At 39.1% G+C, this 23,225-nt stretch overlaps 2 protein-coding genes across 7 annotated transcripts in view; one reads left to right on the top strand and one right to left on the bottom strand.

Moving 5' to 3' along the window:
• Nucleotides 1-1,281: 1,281 nt before the first annotated feature.
• gabrp (gamma-aminobutyric acid type A receptor subunit pi) lies at nucleotides 1,282-22,061 on the bottom strand. The gene is made up of 10 exons (XM_061901840.1): nucleotides 21,766-22,061; nucleotides 14,820-14,885; nucleotides 14,600-14,712; nucleotides 14,453-14,520; nucleotides 14,131-14,348; nucleotides 6,658-6,740; nucleotides 6,341-6,478; nucleotides 5,053-5,205; nucleotides 2,059-2,252; nucleotides 1,282-1,987 (listed from the first exon to the last, which is right to left on the bottom strand). Exons 2-10 carry the CDS (start codon nucleotides 14,870-14,872, stop codon nucleotides 1,658-1,660), a joined length of 1,350 nt encoding a protein of 449 aa, XP_061757824.1. The 5' UTR covers nucleotides 14,873-14,885; nucleotides 21,766-22,061; the 3' UTR covers nucleotides 1,282-1,657.
• The window catches only part of syce3 (synaptonemal complex central element protein 3), an 89,357-nt gene continuing 70,976 nt past the window's right edge, over nucleotides 4,845-23,225 (top strand). For 2 of the 6 annotated variants that reach the window (XR_009806943.1, XR_009806937.1), the window contains exons 1-3: nucleotides 11,884-14,367; nucleotides 14,467-14,563; nucleotides 14,800-14,923. The gene's annotated coding sequence lies outside the window, so the exon portion shown is untranslated. Of the gene's footprint in view, nucleotides 4,985-5,060; nucleotides 5,198-11,883; nucleotides 14,368-14,438; nucleotides 14,628-14,799; nucleotides 14,924-23,225 lie in introns of those variants that run through there. The other 4 variants (XR_009806938.1, XR_009806939.1, XR_009806942.1 and 1 more) reach the window with 4 other exon arrangements.

Raw genomic sequence — 23,225 nt, 5'->3', positions numbered from 1 at the left:
AGAAGTGTCTGGTTGTATCTGCTGCTTTAATGTCTTTAATGTCCGAACACCGCAGAGGCCACCACAGTGGATATATTTCTTTTACTTTTTATTCACAGCCGTATGTAGAAGTGTCTGGTTGTATCTGCTGCTTTAATGTCTTTAATGTCCTCTGTGTTCTTTGATGTTTGATGTTTCCCTCTTACACACATGTAAGAGGGATGTGTACTATGGCTATGATTTGGTTTTTTTTTACCTTGGCCTCAGTCTGCACCCCCTCTCCAGGGCCCAGGCTAAGACCGATTTTTATTTTATTTTATTTTAATCTTCCATTTTTTTCTCCCCCCCCCCCCCCCGCTTGTTTACCTGTATCTCATCTTTTTTGTAAGGGGCGCTGGAAGCCGGCAGACCCGTCAGCGATCCAGTTCTGTCCCCCTGTAACGTTTGTTTGATCTTGAATGGGATTGAGCTGAAAATTTTAATTTTCCTGAAGAAATTTTCCTGACGGAATAAATAAAGTACTATCTAATCCAGGGGTCAGGAACCTTTTTGGCTGAGAGAGCCAAGAAGCCAAATATTTTCAAATGTATTTCCCTAAGAGCCATATAGTATTTTTGTTAACACTGAACACAACTAAACGCGTGCATTTTTAAGTAGAACCAACATTTCCAGAGTATAATAGGTTTGTAATAACATTGTTATTCTGAAGCTATCTGTGGGGGGGGCGTGGCCTGCGGGCCTGCAGCAAAGCAGGATGTTGCCAGGACTGGCCTCGAAATCAGCGACAGGTGCGTAGATGGCCAACCTGGGCCTTGTTATCTAATCACCTGACGCTCTTTTATAAGCAGCAGCCAGGAGGAAAGACAGGGTTGGGGCTGGAGCCAGAGGGCGAATGAGGACGAAAGAGAAAAAGACAATTGCTGGAAAGCAACTTAGAGACTAATTGAAAAAAAAATACAATATTTTAACCCTAAAACAGGCTCTCATGTCGGTGCTTGGTGGTCTGAAGAACCCCCAGGAGGGCAAGCCCAACACTAACCAATAATAAATAAATAACTTCTTACCATTGAAATGAACATAAAAATGCATGAGAATGTTTTATATTTTGAATGTTATTTTTAACACTATGATTACAGGTGGAATTATTCATTACTTATCGTGTTAAGCAATGTCAGCTCAGATTTATCCAAGAGCCAGATGCAGTCATCAAAAGAGCCACATCTGGCTCTAGAGCCATAGGTTCCCTACCCCTGATGTAATCTAATCTAAAGTATGACAAACACTGAGGTTGACAAAGTTCGCTTTTTATTTGCGTCTGCTGTTACTGAAATAAAAGCCTCCAATATCACAAACGATACATCACGCAAGCCTGTCCGGTGTCATTGTTTGATTAGTCTAATGTTGCATGCTGTGAAGATAATTACAGGAAATGATGTGTCAAAACAACAATGGAGGCAGTAATCAAAAGCAGCGTGTGATGCAGTTCAATCTGCTAAATATTCAAATGTGTGGAATTGTGTGCTTTTAACTCATTATTTGGTTGAAAGTTTAACTTTGTTTTCCATATAACTTGTCAACCTAAAAAGCATGTCTGGTGGCTTCAGATCCAAGCGAGTGGTCTGAGGTCTCCAACGGGGACGTGAAGCAGCTGCTGAGCATAGCAGCTTGTGAGCGTGTCTCAAAAAAAGAGATAATAAAGCCAGTAGAGAATATTGACAAACAGAAACGCCGTGGGGAAAACGGTACGGGCATGCCGATCAATGTTGTGTGGGTTTTCCACGATGAAGATGGACACCACCCTCTTTGATGCGTCCTTCACTGATAACAGGCAGCCTTGATCCGGCTTCTCCTCCTCGGGTTCACCGGTGGTCTGCGTGCCAATTTTGGCTGACTGTTGTGCAGGTTCCTCGGCGGAGGGGCCCGCTTCCAGGCAATTCTTTGGATGGCTGTAGCGGGCGATGGGGACGGAGCCATTTCCGCTGGACTCATTGAACTCTCTTGCAAGTTCCTAACAGAAAGACAGAAGCTCTTAATGACCGAAGAACATGCATTGGTTATTCTTTGGCTTTTTTGCCACACCCGGTGTAGATCCTCTATGGTCTGGTGTTGCATCGTGTAGAAGTGTGCACAGGCGTACTCCAGCAGGGCGCCAAAGATGAAGGTGAAGCAAATGCCCAGGTAGACGTCTATGGCCTTGATGAAGCAGTTGGCGTTGCGGAGGGAAGTGCGAGCGCCCATCATCAGAGTGGTCATTGTGAGGACTGTTGTCACGCCTGGTGAGTAGATCACAAACATGCGATCATCTCGACCAACCCTCCACCCTCAACTAACATCAGTTCATTGCAACGTTGTTACAGCCAAGTGACGGGAAGAATGTGTCACATTTAACCAAAACTTTGGCTTAAATAATTTACAAAAACTAAAATTATCAACAAATATATGGAGGTTAATTTGTCTCTGTAAAGCTTTGTACACAAAATGTATGTAACTGGATGTTTTTGTGTCGGAATTTTGTGAACTGATTTTCCTTTCAATTGTTCACATGTAATCAAACAAAATGTAGTCTTAAAAAAAATTAAGTGCTTTGAAATTGACTTGATAATTATTCAATTATGATTTTTGTTTTTTAATTAATCGTAACCGATGTCTTTTGTGTTTGAATTTTGTGAACTGTATTTTTTTTACATGGACTCATGCCAACAATTTGATTGAAGAAAAAAAAGTGTGACCAAAATGCATGTGTGTAAAAAAAATGGTTTTCCAAGAATTTGTATCATTTGGGTGAATTTTAAAATCATTTGTTGTTGTGACTTGTCCAGGGTGTACACCGCATTCTGCCCGAATGCAGCTGAGATAGGCTTCAGCGACCCCAAAAGGGACAAGTGGTAGAAAATGGATGGATGTTGTGGCGACTTGTCCAGGGTGAACGCCGCCTTCCGCCCGATTTCAGCTGAAATAGGCTTCAGCGACCCCAAAAGGGACAAGCGGTAGAAAATGGATGGATGTTGTGGCGACTTGTCCAGAGTGTATGTCGCCTTCCGCCCGAATGCAGCTGAGATATAGGCTTCAGCGACCCCAAAAGGGACAAGCGGTAGAAAAATCGTTTGATGGATGGATGTTGTGGCGACTTGTCCAGGGTGTACGCCGCCTTCCGCCCGAATGCAGCTGGGATAGACTTCAGCGACCCCAAAAGGGACAAGCGGTAGAAAATGGATGGATGGATGGATGTTGTGGCGACTTGTCCAGAGTGTACACCGCCTTCCGCCCGAATGACGCTGGGATAGGCTTCAGGGACCCCAAAAGGGACAAGCGGTAGAAAATGGATGGATGGATGGACGTTGTGGTGACTTGTCCAGGGTGTACGCCGCCTTCCGCCCGAATCCAGCTGAGATAGGCTTCAGCGACCCCAAAAGGGACAAGCGGTAGAAAATGGAGGGATGGATGGATGTTGTGGCGACTTGTCCAGGGTGTAAACCGCCTTCCGCCCGATTGTAGCTGAGATAGACTCCAGCGACCCCGAAGGGAATAAGCGGTAGAAAATGGAAGGATGGATTTTTTTTTTTTTTTTGGAAAACATCATTTTTATTCTATTTGAATTTTCAGCATATTTTGAAAAAATCAGTTCACAAAATTTAAACAAAAAAAAGGTCAGCATATAAATTCGGTGACAAACAAATATTTGGCAATAAAGACACAAACTAACCTCAATAAATTGTATACATTTTGAAAATTTCAATAATTTGAAGCAAATTTGGGAAATAAATGATCTTTTCACAATATTCCCATAATTTGAAAATTTTAATGAATCAAATTGTATCACAAAAAATGGTCAAACAAAATGCTGTACTCGATATAACATGTACTCTGTATTAGGTTCATTAACTCAGGAAATCGCCACTATTAAATTTCATCGATTTTTAAATTTTTTTGATTAGAATTATACATCCTGTTTGCTATCTCACTTCGAATTTGTTCTCAAATAATACCCTGGAGGCGGGTTTTATGTTGTCCATTCTTCTAACCGCTTGCAGTGGTTCCCAACCTTTTTTCAGTGATGTACCCCCTGTGAACACTTTTTTAATTCAAGTACCCCCAAATAGAGCAAAGCATTTTTGGTTGAAAAAAAGAGATAAAGAAGTAAAATACAGCACTATGTCATCAGTTTCTGATTTATTAAATTGTATAACAGTGCAGAATATTGCTCATGTGTAGTGGTCTTTTTGAACTATTTGGAAAAAAATATATAAAAATTACTAAAAACTTGTTGAAAAATAAAAAAGTGATTCAATTATAAATAAAGATTTCTACACATAGAAGTAATCATCCATTTAAAGTGCCCTCTTTGGGGATTGTCCATCCATCCATCCATTTTCTACCGCTTATTCCCTTTCGGGGTCGCGGGGGGCGCTGGCGCCTATCTCAGCTACAATCGGGCGGAAGGCGGGGTACACCCTGGACAAGTCGCCACCTCATCGCAGGGCCTTTGGGGATTGTAATATTGTAAAATTCATGAACTTAATTCTAAACATTTCTTCACAAAAAAATACATATTTAACATCAATATTTATGGAACATGTCCACAAAAAAAGTAGCTGTCAACACTGAATATTGTATTGTTGCATTTCTTTTCACGGTTTATGAACTTTAATTCATATTTTGTTGAAGTATTATTCAATAAATATGTTTATAAAGGATTTTTGAATTGTTGCTATTTTTAGAATATTTTAAAAAAATCTCACGTACCCCTTGGCATACCTTCAAGTACCCCCAGGGACACGCGCACCCTTATTTGAGAACCACTGCGCTATTTGATTAAACATATTCATATCCGGTTTTATTTTGACAGGCAGTTACTCACGTGGCAGAGTCAACCTTTACTTCCTCTACGTCGATGCTAATTACTGTTGCCCGCTGCGATGCTAGTGACTCTCACGTGTTGACATAGCCTTTTTTATTTGTATTGAACGTTATTCCACTAAATGTTTATAAACCAACACACCCCGAAGTAAGTGTTCCTTGGGTTTTTAAATCCCAGCTGTTTATGCCATATGCGTGTTTACTGTAACTACTAACCAATGCAGGTCCTGGCAGGTACAGAAGACTGGCTGATCCAGAATGAGACCCAAGAAAGCACAACCAGCAGAGTGGAAGGAACATATGTCTCCAAGATGAAGAACAACACATTTCTGCGCAGTGCAAAATGCAGCACCAGCTTGGGGTATTGTCCTGCCAACACACACACATACATTAAGCATTTAAAAAGCTGTAAACCAGGGGTGCCCACACTTTTTCTGCAGGCGAGCTACTTTTCAATTGACCAACTCGAGGGGATCTACCTCATTTATATATATCATTTATATTTATTTATTTATGAAAGAGACATTTTTGTAAACAAGTTAAATGTGTTTAATGATAATACAAGCATGTGTAACACATATAGATGTCTTTCTTTCACAAAGACAAGAATATAAGTTGGTGTATTACCTGATTCTGATGACTTGCATTGATTGGAATCAGACAGTAATGATGATAACGCCCACATTTTCAAATGGAGGAGAAAAAAAGTTGTCCTTTCTGTACAATACCACATGAAGGTGGTTGGTTTTTGGCATCTAATTCATCCAGCTTCCATACACTTTACAAGAAAAACATTGGCGGCAAATTCCGTAGCTTGCTTGATTGACATTCACGGCACCCGAGGGTCTTGTGAGACTACGCTGGCTGCTGCCAGTTCATTATTATGAAAAAATGACAGAGAGGAAGGCGAGAAACACTTTTTATTTCAACAGACTTTCGCGCAGTCCCTTCCGTCAAAACTCTAAAGGCCGACTGCACATTTCCTATCTTCACAATAAAAGCCCTGCTTCATGCTGCCTGCGCTAACAAAATAAGAGTCTCAGAAAGCTGGCGTGCACAAGTGATGTGCACGCCAGCTTTCTGAGGGATCGCTTGTGCACGCCAGTTTTCCGAGACTCTGTATTTAGTTAGCGCAGGCAGCATGAAGCAGGGCTTTTATTGTGAAGATAGGAAATGTGCAGTCGGCCTTTAGAGTTTTGACGGAAGGTACGGCGCGAGAGTCTGTTGAAATAAAAAGTGTTTCTCGCCTTCCTCTCGGTCATATTTTCATAATAAAGATCTTGCAGCAGCCAGCGTCATCTCACAAGACCCTCAAGTACCGTGAATGTCATTTAAGTGACGTCTTGGTGAAGATTGATGATCACTAATTTTTAGGTCTATTTTTTTAAAAGCCTGGCTGGAGATCGACTGACACACCCCCCGCGGTCGACTGGTAGCTCGCGATCGACGTAATGGGCACCCCTGCTGTAAACCAAATGGGGTGTAGAGAAAGTTCTCTTCTTACCAGTCTCATAAACAGCTTCTGACACAGACGTGTAGTAGCTCTCCACACTGTACTGAGCCAGCCGCAGAGTGTCCAGACCCTTCACTGAATCATTCCCTCTGGTCCAGTAAAACACAACATCCTGCAGGTTGTAGCCCCCTGGTTAAAAAACACAACACGTGTGAGCGTACTGAGTCTTCTCTTGTCTGCGCCAAACACTACCCTTTGGTATTTATTCACCGACATACTTACTAAGATGAAGATGGCGGTGATAGTGAGGATGGTTTACGTTGAGATGGAATGGATGTGGTTGCGTTAAAGAGCTGAGAGGTACTCACAGCTCTCTAGCTGCAAGGTGCACACCTGCCTGTCCATGGGGTATTTGGTCAGGTCCATGTTGCAGGCGATTGTGGCTGTGATGCTGTTGTTACAAAATAATGTTAGAATATGTCACCAAAACCTGGGGACACCTACTCAGTGGCCTAGTGGTTAGAGCAGGGGTCGCCAACCTTTTTGAAACCAAGAGCTACTTCTTGGGTACTGATTAACGCGAAGGGCTACCAGTTTGACACACACTTTAAAAAATTGCCGGGAATAGCCAATTTGCTCAATTTACCTTTAAAAAATAAATCTATATATATACATATTTAAAAAATGGGTATTTCTGTCTGTCATTCCGTCGCACATTTTTTTTCTTTTTACGGAAGGTTTTTGTAGAGAATAAATGATGAAAAAAACACTTAATTGAACGGTTTAAAAGAGGAGAAAACAGGAAAAAACATGAACATTAAATTTTGAAACATAGTTCATCTTCAATTTCGACTCTTTAAAATTCAAGATTCAACCGAAAAAAAAGAAGGGAAAAACTAGCTAATTTGAATTTTTTTATGGAACATCATTAGTCATTTTTCCATCCATCCATTTTCTACCGCTTATTCCCTTTTGGGATCGCGGGGGGCGCTGGCGCCTATCTCAGCTACAATCGGGCGGAAGGCGGGGTACACCCTGGACAAGTCGTCATCGCAGGGCCAACACAGATAGACAGACAACATTCACACTCACATTCACACACTAGGGCCAATTTAGTGTTGCCAATCAACCTATCCCCAGGTGCATGTCTTTGGAAGTGGGAGGAAGCCGGAGTACCCGGAGGGAACCCACGCATTCACGGGGAGAACATGCAAACTCCACACAGAAAGATCCCGAGCCTGGGATTGAACCCAGGACTGCAGGAGGTTCGTATTGTGAGGCAGACGCACTAACCTCTCTCCCGCCGTGAAGCCCAGTAATTTTTACAGATTAAGATTAATTTTAGAATTCTGATGACATTTTTTAAATAGGTTAAAATCCAATCTGCACTTTATTAGAATATATAACAAATTGGACCAAGCTATATATCTAACCAATACAAATAATTATTTTTTTCTAGATTTTCCAGAACAAAAATTTTAAAAGAAATTCAAAAGACTTTGAAATAAGATTTAAATTTGATTCTAAAGATGTTATAGATTTGCCAGAATATTTTTTTTTCATTTTAATCATAATAAGTTTGAACAAATATTTCACAAATATTCTTTGTCGAAAAAACAGAAGCTAAAATGAAGAATTAAATTAAAATGTATTTATTATTCTTTACAATGAAAAAAATAAATTTACTAGAACATTGATTTAAATTATCAGGAAAAAGGAGGAAGGAATTTAAAAGGTAAAAAGGTATATGTGTTTAAAAATCCTAAAATCATTTCTAAGGTTGTATTTTTCCTCTAAAATTGTCTTTCTGAAACTTATAAGAAGCAAAGTAAAAAAATTAAGGAATTTATTTAAACAAGTGAAAACCAAGTCTTTAAAATATTTTCTTGGATTTTTCAATTCTATTTGAGTTTTGTCTCTCTTATAATTAAAAATGTCGAGCTAAGCGAGACCAGCTTGCTAGTAAATAAATACAATTTAAAAAACAGAGGCAGCTCACTGGTTAGTGCTGCTATTTGAGCTATTTTTAGAACAGGCCAGCGGGCTACTCATCTGGTCCTTACGCGTTGGTGACCCCTGCATTAGAGTGTCCGCCCTGAGATCGGTAGGTTGTGAATCAGATCATATCTGAATCAGACATACTTTATTAATCCCTGAGGGGAAATTAAAATTTTCAGCACAATCCCATTTAAGATCAAACAAACATTACAGGGAGACAGAACAGGATAGCTGACGGGTCTGCAAACTTCCCGCGCCCCTTACAAAAAAGGTGGGATACAGGTAAACAAGTGGGGGGAATGGGAAAAAAAATAAAAGATTAAAATAAAATAAAATAAAATTAAAAAATCGGTCTAAGCCTGGGCCCCTGGAGAGGGAGTCCAGACTGAGGCCAAGTGAAAAAAACAACTCAGAGTTCAAACCCCAGTCAAGTCATACCAAAGACTATAAAAAAATAGGACTCATTACCTCCCTGCTTGGTACTCAGCATCAAGGGTTGGAATTAGGGGTTAAATCACCCAAAAATGATTCCCAGGCGTGGCACCCTGCTGCCCACTTCTCCCCCTCACCTCCCAGGGGGTGAACAAGGTGATGGGTCAAAGGCAGAGGACAAATTTCACAACACCTAGTGAAGTGAAGTGAATTACATTTATATAGAGCTTTTCTCTAGTAGCTCAAAGCGCTTTTACAAAGTGAAACCCAATATCCAAGTTACATTTAAACCAGTGTGGGTGGCACTGGGAGCTGGTGGGTAAAATGTATTGTTCAAGAGCACAACGGCAGTGACTAGGATGGCAGAAGCGGGGATCGAACCTGGAACCCTGAAATTGCCTGCATGGGCACACTCCCAACCGAGCTATACCGCACCACAATACCTAGTGTGTGTGTGACAATCATTGGTACTTTAACTTTAACTAAGAAAGACAGCTCCAGACGGGAGAAACTGATCAGGCGGGCCGGCTCCACGATCGGAATAAAACTGGACTCACTGGTGACGGTGGCAGCAAAGAGGACTGTGGAAAAAACTAGTGAGCACCATGGATGATGCCAGTCACCCTCTGCATACCATTATCTGTAGCCAAAGGGGCCTGTTCAGTGCTAGACTGCTTCATCCCAAATGCAGGACTAATGGACTAAAAAACTCTTTTGTCCCACACGCCATCAGACTTTACAACTCCTCTCTGGGGAAAGCGGGGTACTAGGATGACAGGGGATGCAAAACAATACAAAATACTGAAATAAAATCCAACAAAAAACAGTGCAATTAACAATCCAATACATTTTCATAAGATGGTCACTACTGCCTCATTTCTCTTGTTATATTCCTATTTTTACTGTTATTTTTATGTTGTTTATTGTTGCTTTTTATTTTTATTCCTATTGTTATATTTTCTATTTCATTTCCATTTATACCCCCATTATTTACTTTTTACTTTTTAAATTTGATCTCAATTCTGTACATTGCTGCTGGAAAATTAATTTTCCTGAGAGAACTCTCCTGAAGGAATCAATAAAGTACTGTCCATCTATCTATGTACATATTTAAAATGAGTCTAGAAAACTTGAATTGTATTAGTAGTCTTGTATTACCCTGTATAGTGATTATTCTGTTTTGGTACGCCTGCATTTTTCTCAGGATTCAATTTTTAACCAAACGCTTCCAATATTATGGCGCCAAACATTGTTTTTCGACATATTCTACAGAATCCAGTGCCCAAACAAAGAATCCCACGCGCTGGTAAATCAGTCCCGTTTTTTTTTTATTGTTGCAAAATAATAAAGTGCCAGCACTTTGAGAAAAAAGCTGACCAACACTGTTGATTTCAGGAAAGAACAAACTTTTTGTTCACACTTTTAAAACAATGTTCATCCTTTTATAACCAAACTTGAATCTAATTTGTTTTGTACTAAAACTAATTCAAAGGGAAGAACTTTTTTTTTTTTTATGTGTGAAAACTACCAATTTTAACATAATTGGAAACTGGATAAAATTGTTATGGTATGAAAAGGTGTAGGATTGAATAAGCTCTGCTTCTTCCCACTCCTTTTCTGTAATGAAACAACTGAAAATGTGTGATGCATTACATTGTATTGTATTTATGTTCGAAATAAACTGAAACTAAACTGAACTGAAATATATAAACCTTCCTAACTCCTCTCCAACCAGAATTTAGACCCAGTACCACAGAATGGTACTACATGTGCTCTCCCTTAGTGTCCTTGTTTTTTGCATTGAACAAAGAGAGCAAAGTCTACCACGTTAAATTCATTGTGTTTAACATACTTGGCCAAAAAATCAGATTCTGATTGCACCAAAGTGTGTTTCTGTATATACAGTGGGGCAAAAAATATTTTAATCAGCCACCGATTGTGCAACTTCTCCTACTTAAAACAATGACAGAGGTCTGTAATTTTCATCATAGGTACATTTCAACTGTGAGAGACAGAATGTGAAAAAAAAACATGGAATTCACATTGTAGGGATTTTAAAGAATTTATTTGTAAATTATGGTGGAAAATAAGTATTTGGTCAACCATTCAAAGCGCTCACTGATGGAAGGAGGTTTTGGCTCAAAATCTCAAGATAGATGGCCCAATTCATTATTTCCTTAACACGGATGAACCGTCCTGTCCCTTTAGCAGAATAACAGCCCCAAAGCATGATGTTTCCACCCCCATGCTTCACAGTAGCTATGGTGTTCTTGGGATGCAGCTCAGTATTCTTCTTCCTCCAAACATGACGAGTTGAGTTTGTACCCATCCATCCATCCATTTCCTACCGCTTATTCCCTTTCGGGTCGCGGGGGGCGCTGGCGCCTATCTCAGCTACAATCGGGCGGAAGGCGGGGTACACCCTGGACAAGTCGCCACCTCATCGCAGGGCCAACACAGATAGACAGACAACACTCACACTCACATTCACACACTAAGGACAATTTGTGTTGCCAATCAACCTATCCTCAGGTGCATGTCTTTGGAGGTTGGAGGAAGCCGGAGTACCCGGAGGGAACCCACGCATTCACTGGGAGGACATGCAAACTCCACACAGAAAGATCCTCAGCCTGGAATTGAACCCAGGACTGCAGGACCTTCGTATTGTGAGGCAGACACACTAATCCCTCTGCCACCGTGAAGTCCTGAATTTGTGCAAAAAAGTTCTATTTTGGTTGCATCTGACCACATGGCATTCTCCCAATCCTCTGCTGTATCATCCATTTATCCATTTTGGTATAAACTCAACTCGTCGTGTTTGGAGGAAGAAGAATACTGAGTTGCATCACAAGAACACTACACCTACTGTGAAGCATGGGGGTGGAAACATCATGCTTTGGGTCTGTTTTCTGCTAAAGGGACAGGACGATTGAGCCGTGTTAAGGAAAGAATGAATGGGGCCATGTATCGTGAGATTTTGAGCCAAAACCTCCTTCCATCAGTGAGAGCTTTCAATGGTTGACCAAATACTTATTTTCTACCATAATTTACAAATAAATTCTTTAAAATTCCTACAATGTGAATTCCTGGATTTTTTTTTTTCACATTCTGTCTCTCACAGTTGAAGTGTACCTATGATAAAAATTACAGACTTCTGTCATCATTTTAAGGGGGGGAACTTGCGCAATTGGTTGCTGACTAAATACTTTTTGCCCCACTGTACATTCATATATGTTCATTTATAATGTGGTCTTTACCTGACCTTTTGGAATATATTACAAAACATAAACCAATGGACCTAGTGACAGAAATACACAAACATAAAACAATTCTAAACATATTCTGCTTTTTTTTTTTTTTTTACCATTTTTGGAATAATTTAACTGGAGTATGCACATACACAGTAGGGCAAAAGACACAAAATAAACATTTCACAAGTTGTGGTACCTAAGAGAGATGGGGTACCGATTGGCTGTCAATGTTACGCAAATAAAATCACTTTTGGCAATACTCGTCAAGGCCAACAATCACACAGTTGTATCTGACAAATTGTCAGGCATTTGTGTCGTTAAAACCAGTTTAACTTTTCATAGTGTTATGATCAATATAAGCTTTTAAAACATTTAGCATGTCTTAATGTGCCTCATTTTTAGGACCAGAAACAGTATGAACATTACATCCGATCACTGCGACCAAAACGATCATTTCAACGATCAACAATGCGCGTGCATCATAAAGTCATTTAATTATAGCGATTGCGCCTCTCCCCAATAATGACACGCCACATTGCGCGATAATTATTTTGTACAGAATACACTCAAAGTTCAATATAGTGCAGTCCAATATAGCACGACATTCTATGTAACGTGATCGTGCCGTGGACCCCGAATTTTCAATACAGAGTCAATCGCGTTGTTTTTCAGCAAATTATCACGTATTTACGAACTTACTCAGTAGATCTTAATGAAAGTCTCAAAATAGAAGGTATTAAGGATTCCAAAAATGTTTTTTTTAAATTAACTACCTACAAATAACAAAATATTGACTGGTGCATAGTAATGACATGGGAGCACAATCCACCATTCATGTCACGTGGGGGCATTATCCATCCAGCAGGTTTAGGCAGCTAAACTAAGCGCATAACTTTTTCAACAAGAAAAAGGTAAGAAATAAGGGTTTCTATAAAGCGCGATCTCGGAAATAATGTGATCGGTATTTTATGGACCCAATGACCACATTATATCCAACTTTGAGTGTATCCTTCCATTTTCTACCGCTTATTCCCTTTCGGGGTCGCGGGGGGTGCTGGCGCCTATCTCAGCTACAATCGGGCGGAAGGCGGGGTACACCCTGGACAAGTCGCCACCTCATCGCAGGGCCAACACAGATAGACAGACAACATTCACACTCACATTCACACACTAGGGCCAATTTAGTGCTGCCAATCAACCTATCCCCAGGTGCATGTCTTTGGAAGTGGGAGGAAGCCGGAATACCCGGAGGGAACCCACGCATTCACGGGGAGAACATGCAAACTCCACACAGAAAGATCCTCAGCCTGGAATTGAACCCAGGACTGCAGGACCTTCGTATTGTGAGGCAGACGCACTAACCCCTCTACCACCGTGAAGCCATACTTTGAGTGTACAGTAACTCAAAAACAGTAACTCAAAATAAGTCCACAACACAAATATTCAACAAAGTGAAGGAAATTAGCGCACCTATTGTATGACTACCAGCCGGGGTGTTCAGATAAAACGTCTTCATTTACAATAGGATATCGGTACGAATCATAGCAGATACAATTATTATTTTGTAGTGTGAAATGTCAGAAAAGACAAGTGAAATGACTACAACGGAGAAAAATATTTGGTATGTAAAACACAAACCTTTTTATTACTAACCGTTTAGAATGGACTTATGTTGTCTTTAAATTGAACTGGAGTAGTAATTGGTTTGATGGTGACTCTTCATGGCCATAATAATTCCTTAAGTTGAGGTCAGGACAGAGTAAATTGAATAATGCACACACAAATACTCACGCTCCTGCCTTTGAGACCTTATGAGCGTAAGTACTTTGTAAATATAATTATTTGATACTTGTTTATATTAACAAATGTTGTGTTTTAGGCCGAAATATTGTTCAATAATTAGGTGCTCTAGTGTGTTTAGCTGTTGCGTAGCTGCTGGTAGCTTATAGCCTATACCATGTTTGCCTTCTGTAAATGACTTCACTAAAATACAAGAAAGCACAAACTAAATGCAATGCAGTACTGATTGTATTTTTGCTAAAATCGGACCAATATCAGATTGGTTTGTTATCTATTCACTTCTACAGTTGAACTACTTTTGTCTCTACTTATGTGCTTATTGTTCAATTGATCCATTTGTGGATGAGTGTTGAAACTTACCGGAGTGCATAGAGAACCGTCCCGTTACTAAAGATGCGTATGAGGCGGTTCTCCACCGTCACGTCATGCAGGAATGATCGCTTGGAGTCTGGAATGAAAGTGTCCGGGATCCAGAGCAGCGACACCAGGCGTCCATCCACGCTGACGCTCTCATTCCCTGGGAACACCAGCCTGGAATCACGCCAGCGCTGGCGGAGGAAAATTGTTGCTGTGTAGTCCTTGGAAAGAAACACATTGGTGACTTCAATCCTCAATATTCTTTTGATTGCTTTATTCCCACAGAGATGTGTCTCATTGAAAATTAATAGAAGCACTATTGTACCATATTGATTTCAGAGATGGCATCGATGCTTGCGATGTCAAGACTCATGCCAATTTCCACCGGACCTTCTGTCAGAGAGACATGAGAAGCTTCTGCATACAAAAGCAATATGTGAGTAATACTGTTGAAGAAGAAGACTAGTCCTACCATTGAAATTGGGTCTCAGGTAGCGGTTGTATCCTTTCATTAGTTTTTGAATGGTCGGCAGAAGCTGGGAGTCGTTCCATTCCCCCCAATGATTGCCAGGATACATACAAGCACTGGGGACCATAGATGGATAGAACGTGTTGGAAAGGAATTATCAATCAATATGTCATCTCAGTACTCTCTTTGACCGAAATCACCAGATGGATCGGAGTTGTCTCACCAGAGTGTGAAGGTCATGGCCAGGATCACTGGCGTGTGCAGCTGGATGAACATTGTGGACCAGCAGCTGATGAAGACAAATCTGCATATTTACAGAATTTTAAGGTAGGAGGGCACTTACCTTATAGTCCCAAATCCAGGTTATGAATGAAAATGAAGTCTTCTTACTTCGTTATTGGTAATGAAACTCTTTGTGTTTTCTGGACGGGTTAAACTAAGCATTAGGTTTGTGTCATAAGAAATGTCCGACATTAGCTCACGTCTTATTTAACATCAAAATACAAAATCATTGACTTACGGGTACGTTGGTTTGATTTTGTGCAATGGTAGACTTGTATAACAGAAACCGGCAAAACATTTATGATCTAAGTGTATGATCATTTTAAAGATATGGAGGTGACGATTTGTCCAGGGTGTACACCGCCTTCCGCCCGTGTGCAGCTGAGATAGGCTCCAGCAACCCCCGCGACCCCGAAAAAGGGACAAGCGGTAGAAAACGGATGGATATTGTACACATTGATGTAATCACTGTATCAATGTACAAAGTCAGTTGTGGTATGGGCTTATAAGTAGCGATTGGTATTGTTTACATTTTAACCAATACTAGTATCAAATCGGTACTTACAAAATAAAAAACATGTACATTTTTGTAAAAAAAAACAAAAACGTCTTTGTTCCAAGGAACTTTTGTAACATTCAAGTGCTTTACAATTAATTTGATTTAATTGTAAGTGCTTAAACTGATTGAATACCTCAATTATGTCAATTACATGATAACTTTTTTTATTATCAACAATTAACTTAAGAAATAAAATCCACAATAAATTGTCAGAATTATTGCAGCAGTACAGAATATAAAGAGCGTATTAAAAGCAGCTTTTGTAGTATTGAAACTCATAATCCCGTGCGTTCTTGAATGCAACTTTGCTCGCCGTAACCGTCATTGTGCATCATGAGAAAATGCTGTGTTATAAAGGCTTCTGTTGGAATGTCAAGCTGAGTAATACGTTAAAATAAATAAACTATATCTCCCAGAATCCAATGCGGGGCTGGAGCCTATCCATACATATTATGGCATCTTTTATTTATTTATTTTTTTGACATATACCACAATAATATTGTACCGTAGCTTTAATACCGTGATAATATCGTACAGTGAGATTTTGATACCATTACATCCCTATGCCCAAGTCAAGCAGGGTTCAAACAGTACACTCTCAAACTGGTTTGTTAAACTCAATTCACTTCAGGGCCACTGGAGGTCGAATTTGGGTGGGGCTGTGCCGCACCAAAGAACTGATTTACTAAGATCCAAATACCACAAGCTATTCAGCGTGTGCAATCTATAAAGTTGTGTGTACTAACAGTGCACGTGGTATTCATAACTTGTGCAGATGGCTTTATATAAATGATTTTTTTTGCGTGTACCATGTACCTTTTCACCAGGGAGACATTCGATCATTTACTGCACATCAATGTTATCATGCTCCTATTTGTGGCGTTTTGCTATATTTTCAAACAAGCAGCAGACATGCATCACATTTTATGGACTTTATAGAAGCAGTCCGATCCATCCACAATGAAAACTACTTTTTTTTGTGTGTTGCAGATGCGCTCTTTGGAGAGCATCTGCACAAAAATTGCCTACTTCAAGGAGTTTTTTCATATAAGAGATACAGTGGGGCAAAAAAGTAGTTAGTCAGCCACTAATTGTGCAAGTTCTCCCACTTAAAATGATGACAGATGTCTTTAATTTTCATCATAGGTACACTTCAACTGTGAGAGACAGAATGTGAAAAAAAAAATCCAGGAATTCACATTGTAGGAATTTTAAATAATGTATTTGTAAATTATGGTGGAAAATAAGTAATTGGTCAACCATTCAAAGCTCTCACCGATGGAAGGAGGTTTTGGCACAAAATCTCACGATACATGGCCCCATTCATTCTTTCCTTAACACGGATCAATCGTCCTGTCCCATTAGCAGAAAAAACAGCCCCAAAGCATGATGTTTCCACCCCCATGCTTCACAGTAAGTCTGGTGTTCTTGGGATGCAACTCAGTGTTCTTCTTCCTCCAAACACGATGAGTTGAGTTTATACCAAAAAGTTCTATTTTGGTTTCATCTGACCACATGACACTCTCCCAATCCTCTGCAGTATCATCCATGTATCCATTTTGGTATAAACTCAACTGGTCGTGTTTAAAGGAAGAAGAATACTGAGATGCATCCCAAGAACACCATACCTACTGTGAAGCATGGGGGTGGAAACATCATGTTTCGAGGCTGTTTTTCTGCTAAGGGGACAGGACGATTGATCCGTGTTAAGGAAAGAATGAATTGGGCCATGTATCGTGAAATTTTGAGCCAAAACCTTCTTCCATCAGTGAGAGCTTTGAATGGTTGACCAAATACTTATTTTCCACCATAATTTACAAATAAATTCTTTAAAATTCCTACAATGTGAATTCCTGGAATTTTTTTTCACATTCTGTCTCCCACAGTTGAAGTGTACCTATGATGAAAATTACAGACCTCTGTCATCCTTTTAAGTGGGAGAACTTGCACAATCGGTGACTGACTAAATACCTTTTTGTCCCACTGTATGTGATTAAAAAAAAAAACGGCAATAAAAAAATACAAGCAGACACAACACATCAATTTAATTTGTTTTAAACAGGCTCTTAACTCACCCAACATGCAGCTATAAATTATAAAATGCCTTTGCCATAGAGACAATATCGTCTAATGTTATTTCTGACAGACCATGCAAATATGGTTTCACGCACATTATCTCTTCCTCATTTGTTTCAGCACCGATCCTGTGTCAGTTTGCACATTCTTTTCAAGCGCGCTAAATCAAACTCAAATGATGCTCGCAAAAAGGTGATGAGTGATAATAAATCACATTGTGTGTTGTATAATATATTTGCATCTTCTCCTCCCAGTATTGTGGCCGTTTTGCTAATCGGCATGTATCCTGCATATTAATAAAGACAGAAACTGGATTGCACGCCTTATTTTGCCCATTTAACAGAGGCAATCCACTTTGCACATGTTTAATAGATCAGCTTTGCTTGTGCTATCAAGTTTACACATTTAGTACATGCAAACCTTTATTAAATAAGTATTTACTTGAGAATTTCTATTTAACCATGTGAATAAACTGATTAACTACTTCTACCAGCAGCTATAGTGATCCTGAGCAATATTAAACATGTAAAATTGAGTGTAAAAATAATATATTTTGACATTTTTTAGTTTCCCAGGAAATGTTCAGAAAAAAATCTGCTTGCTTATATGAAGTTGCTCTTTGTGTTGCCCAATGTGTGTTTGATGTGGCGTCATTTCTTTGTTTGTACCGTTGTTGCATTTAGTGTTCTTTGGGTTTCAAGATCCCACCTCCAAAGACATGCACCTGGGGATAGGTTGATTGGCAACACTAAATTGGCCCTAGTGTGTGAATGTGAGTGTGAATGTTGTCTGTCTATCTGTGTTGGCCCTGCGATGAGGTAGCGACTTGTCCAGGGTGTACCCCGCCTTCCGCCCGATTGTAGCTGAGATAAGCGCCAGCACCCCCGCGAACCCAAAAGGGAATAAGCGGTAGATAATGGATGGATGGATGGTTTCAAGATCGGCATAATATGTTAATTATTATATGTTGTTCTTGTGCAATGTTTTGCACTTTCTCGATCATACGTAAGTTTAATTTGATGCAAGTTCTGTACTAATACCACTTCAAGGGGAAAAAATATTCAATGATTTTTTTATTTTTTATTACGCAATAAAAATGATAATCCTTTCAGTACAACATCAACCAGGACTTGAACCTCGTTCTACTGTCTTACATGGCAAACACTAACACTGTGTGCCACAGGGCCAGTGAAAATATCTGGGTACATTTGTCATTATTTTCTTATTTGTGACGGAGCAAGAAACTGCTAGAAACACAACTGCGGTAAAATTTCATCTCACAAGCGCTTCTTCGCCGCAAAACGGGAATCTGCATATAGGGAGGGGGAACTCCTGACTCCATACGAAATGACAAGGATAGCACAAAGAAGGGCAGTTCATTGTGCATTAAATAATGCATGTGGGTTTTCATTTTTTCTTGTATTTTGGAAAAACGGAAGAAAAAGGCACTGGAAGTTAACATCAAGTTAACAATCAATGCAAGAGTATAAGACGACCATGGGAGTGTGGTTTTACAGTGGTTAACTTCTTTTTACACTTCAGTGACAATTAAGATCTGCTACACAAATCACCTTTGTCATTATATTATTGAACATGCTCACTTATATGATGGTTCAGAAGATTAAAATTAGGACTGTCAAAATTAACGGAGTGACTCGTGATTAATCAACAAAAATTACTGCATTAATCACGTTCATTCTTTCAGTAAATCATTCAATTTATTTTGACTTTTGAAGCTCTTTTACTGGTGATTTACAGTCAGTGATTGGTTTTAGCATACGTCAATACAGAAAATAGTGAGGAGACTCCGAGCGGTGTGCTCACTGGCAAGATTCACTCCAAAATACAGCCTGAAAGAACTTTAGATAAAACTGTTTCCGGTATTTGTGCCAATAAATTACATGCATCAAGTAAAATGTTCAAAAATGTTTCTGGATGACATTCTGAAAATAAAATTGCATTTGTGTACAAATATTGGGGTCTTAAGCTAATTTCGAGCGAGCAATCGCCTGTGATTAATCACGATAAACTCAAATTCCAAAATATGATTGATTTGATTAAAAAATATATATAATTTGACAGCACTAGTTCAAATATTACATTAAAAATGTCTGCCGCCAATTAAGTTGTAATGACGGTGTAGAACAGATTGTGTTTGACTTTAGAGCAGGGGTCACCAACGCGGTGCCCGAGTGCACCAGGTAGCCCGTAGGGACCAGATGAGTCGCCCGCTGGCCTGTTCTAAAAATAGCTCCAATAGCAGCACTTACCAGTGAGCTGCCTCTATTTTTTTAATTTTATTTATTTACTAGCAAGCTGGTCTCGCTTTGCTCGACATTTTTAATTCTAAAAGGGACAAAACTCAAATAGAATCTGAAAATCCAAGAAAATATTTTAAAGACTTGGTCTTCACTTGTTTAAATAAATTCATTTATTTTTTTACTTTGCTTCTTATAACTTTCAGAAAGACAATTTTAGAGAAAAAATACAACCTTAAAAATGATTTTAGGATAACACATATACCTTTTTACCTTTTAAATTCCTTCATCTTCTTTCCTGACAATTTTAATCAATGTTCAAGTAATTTTTTTAAAAATTGTAAATAATCATAAATACATTTTAATTCAATTCTTCATTTTAGCTTCTGTTTTTTTGAAGAAGAATATTTGTGAAATATTTCTTCAAACTTATTATGATTAAAATTTTAAAAAAAATTTTCTGGCAAATCTAGAAAATATTTAGAATCAAATTTAAATCTTATTTCAAAGTTTTGAATTTCTTTTAGAATTTTTGTTCTCGAAAATCTAGAAGAAATAATGATTTGTCTTTGTTAGAAATATAGCTTGGTCCAATTTGTTATATATTATAACAAAGTGCAGATTGGATTTTAACCTATTTAAAATGTGTCATCAAAATTAAAAAATTAATCTTAATTAATAGGGAATAATTAATAATGATGTTTCATAAATTATTTTTAAAAATTTTTCAAAAAGATTCGAATTAGCTAGTTTTTCTCTTATTTTTTTCGGTTGAATTTTGAATTTTAAAGAGTCGAAATTGAAGATAAACTATGTTTCAAAATGTACGTTTTTTTTTTCCGGTTTTCTCCTCTTTTAGACCATTCAAGTAAGTGTTTTTTTTAAATCATTTATTCTCTACAAAAAACCTTCCGTAAAAGGAAAAATGACAGACAGAAATACCCATTTTTATATATGTATATATTGATTTATTTATTAAAGGTAAATTGAGCAAATTGGCTATTTCTGGCAATTTTTTTTAAGTGTGTATCAAACTGGTAGCCCTTCGCATTAATCAGTACCCAAGAAGTAGCTCTTGGTTTCAAAAATGTTGGTGACCCCTGCTTTAGAGTATTGGTAGACATGGCTATTTAGTTCACTCTTTTATTAAAACTAATATTGAGGGTTACAATATGAGTGCAATCTCTGCAAAAAATTGGACAAATATTGGGTTTGCTGGGTTCAATATTTGGTGCATCAGCCAATTTTTTTTGCCCTGATCCATAGGGAACTTTCACTTTTCCACACCTTCACTATATTTTAATATTGATATACGGCACTTATTGCTGCACTAATTTATGGAGCCATGCCAGATATAATCATTCCTTTAATTAAAATCAATGAAGAACACGTTTGTCCCCTTTTTGGGGTGTTGCCTGTGCACAAGGTGTATCCGGGAGTGTGTCACCTGCTGATTTATTAGCTTGTCCCCTCATGGTTTTTTCACAAAGCCAGTCAAATAACCAATTCTGTCGCTATCTCATTAAGGATTCCCCATTGTAAAGTTACACCCCCGCCCCCTTCTTGTCACTAATAGACTTTTGTTGGCCTCTCATTAACAACCACAAAATCTCTGGTTTCCGTCAGTTCCCTGATAAACGCTCCCGTTGCACTGTTACTGTAGGTGTGAGGCTGCTCCATCTATCTATTATTAACACAGTGGTGCCATTCTAAATGATGATGTTTACGGGCACAATGATTTCCCTTGCTAATGGCTGGTATGAGACTTAGGAGTAATGTGTAATGTGTTTCTCCACACCAGTCGGCTATGATTAATTCATACTTTCATTTCTTTTTCGCCCTCTTCATTGACGTCTCATTTTTCCCTTTATTATTACTTGTGTCAAACACATAAAGACCCATCAAGCACATCATTTTTGCCCACATTTTCACTTTTTTTTTTTTTTGAAGAGATTAGTCATTTTTATTTAGTAAATGTTTTTTTTTTATCTTACCTGTTTTAAATATCTCTTAGTTCCTTTGTCCACCTGTTCTTTTTTGGCGCTCCTTCCTTTGTTTTGTCAGCTAGTTTTTGGCCCCCCTGTGTCCAATGGTAGAGACTGTTGTATATCCTCTCCAAGTTGTGGTTATTTTCAAGCGTTATTACATCCATTTGCCAATGAAGCGATCATCCGGTCCTGATGTGATGCTCATGTTGCTGGTTCTGTGTATCTGAATGTCCCTGACTCTCTGCACAGCTGCCGTCATCTCCCAATAGAGCTGTTGTATAGCCCCCTCCCTCTTTTTGCACCACATCTCTCCCCCTTTCGCTCCTTCCTTACCTCTACTCTCAAGTAAGCATGAAGCTCGATAACGTCCAGTTTGACGCCTCGCCGCTCGCTTTCTTTCACACCATCTAGTCCCCTGGCCCTTAATCTCAGGTCTACACCCTTTAATACGCCTCTTCGCTCAGCACTTTCTTCACGGCTCTCCTTCGTATTATTCCCTCAAGCACTGTTGCTCCTCAACTCTAAATCTGCTCCCTTGTGTCAGTGGCATCATGTGAAGTGGGTTCGTTTAAGCTGTGTATAGGGCCTCAACGCGAGGAAGAGAGGGGGGGTTAATCGTTTTGCAATGCAGTCTGCTGAAAATGATGGAAAGTATCAATCAATCAATGTTTATTTATATAGCCCTAAATCACTAGTGTCTCAAAGGGCTGCACAAACCACAACGACATCCTCGGCAAAGCCCACATAAGGGCAAGGAAAACTCACCCCAGTGGGATGTCGGTGACAGTGACAATGATGACTATGAGAAACCTTGGAGAGGACCGTATTCAAGTGAATTAGTGTGAATTATATTTATATAGCGCTTTTCTCTAGTGACTCAAAGCGCTTTACATAGTGAAACCCAATATCTAAGTTACATTTAAACCAGTGTGGGTGGCACTGGGAGCACGTGGGTAAAGTGTCTTGCCCAAGGACACAACGGCAGTGACTAGGATGGTGGATGCGGGAATCGAACCTGCAACCCTCAAGTTGCTGGCACGGCCACTCTACCAACCGAGCTATACCGAGACGAGACGGATAATGATCTCGGCGTCGTTAGTGGACAAAATGGAGCGAATTTTAGCAATATTAAGGAGATGAAAGAAGGCCGTTATAGCAACTGACGCTTTGGTCAAAATTGGAATATCCACAAAACACATTTTAAGATATTCAAAACTCTATTGCCGTTTGGTGGTTAAAGTGCACTCCTTCAATTTGTCACGTTTCATGTGTCATGTAAACAGCGACTAATGGGGCCATATGAATTCCCCTTGTACTGTAAGGTTTTTTTTGTTAGTTTTTTTGTTTTACTAACCCTTGACTTGTTTTGAACTTTAAAATGAATCTAATATTAATGAGATATACGAACTCTGTTTTCATTTGAGTTGGGAAATTGTCAATCAATCAATGTTTATTTATATAGCCCT

The sequence above is a fragment of the Nerophis ophidion genome, linkage group LG05, assembly GCF_033978795.1.
Source record: "Nerophis ophidion isolate RoL-2023_Sa linkage group LG05, RoL_Noph_v1.0, whole genome shotgun sequence".
NCBI classification, from domain to species: domain Eukaryota; kingdom Metazoa; phylum Chordata; class Actinopteri; order Syngnathiformes; family Syngnathidae; genus Nerophis; species Nerophis ophidion.
The sequence above is the reverse complement of the archived record's forward strand: the minus strand, read 5'-3'. Positions and strand labels throughout refer to the sequence as shown.

Bases quoted from the DNA above. Each gene is read 5' to 3' on its own strand.
- gabrp (XM_061901840.1), bottom strand. From the start codon at position 14,872: ATGTTCATCCAGCTGCACACGCCAGTGATCCTGGCCATGACCTTCACA. The intron at 14,713-14,819 runs GTGAGACAACTC...TATGGTCCCCAG, and splicing joins GCCATGACCTTCACACTCTG to TGCTTGTATGTATCCTGGCA. The intron at 6,479-6,657 runs GTGAGTACCTCT...TTTTTTAACCAG, and splicing joins CACCTTGCAGCTAGAGAGCT to GGGGCTACAACCTGCAGGAT.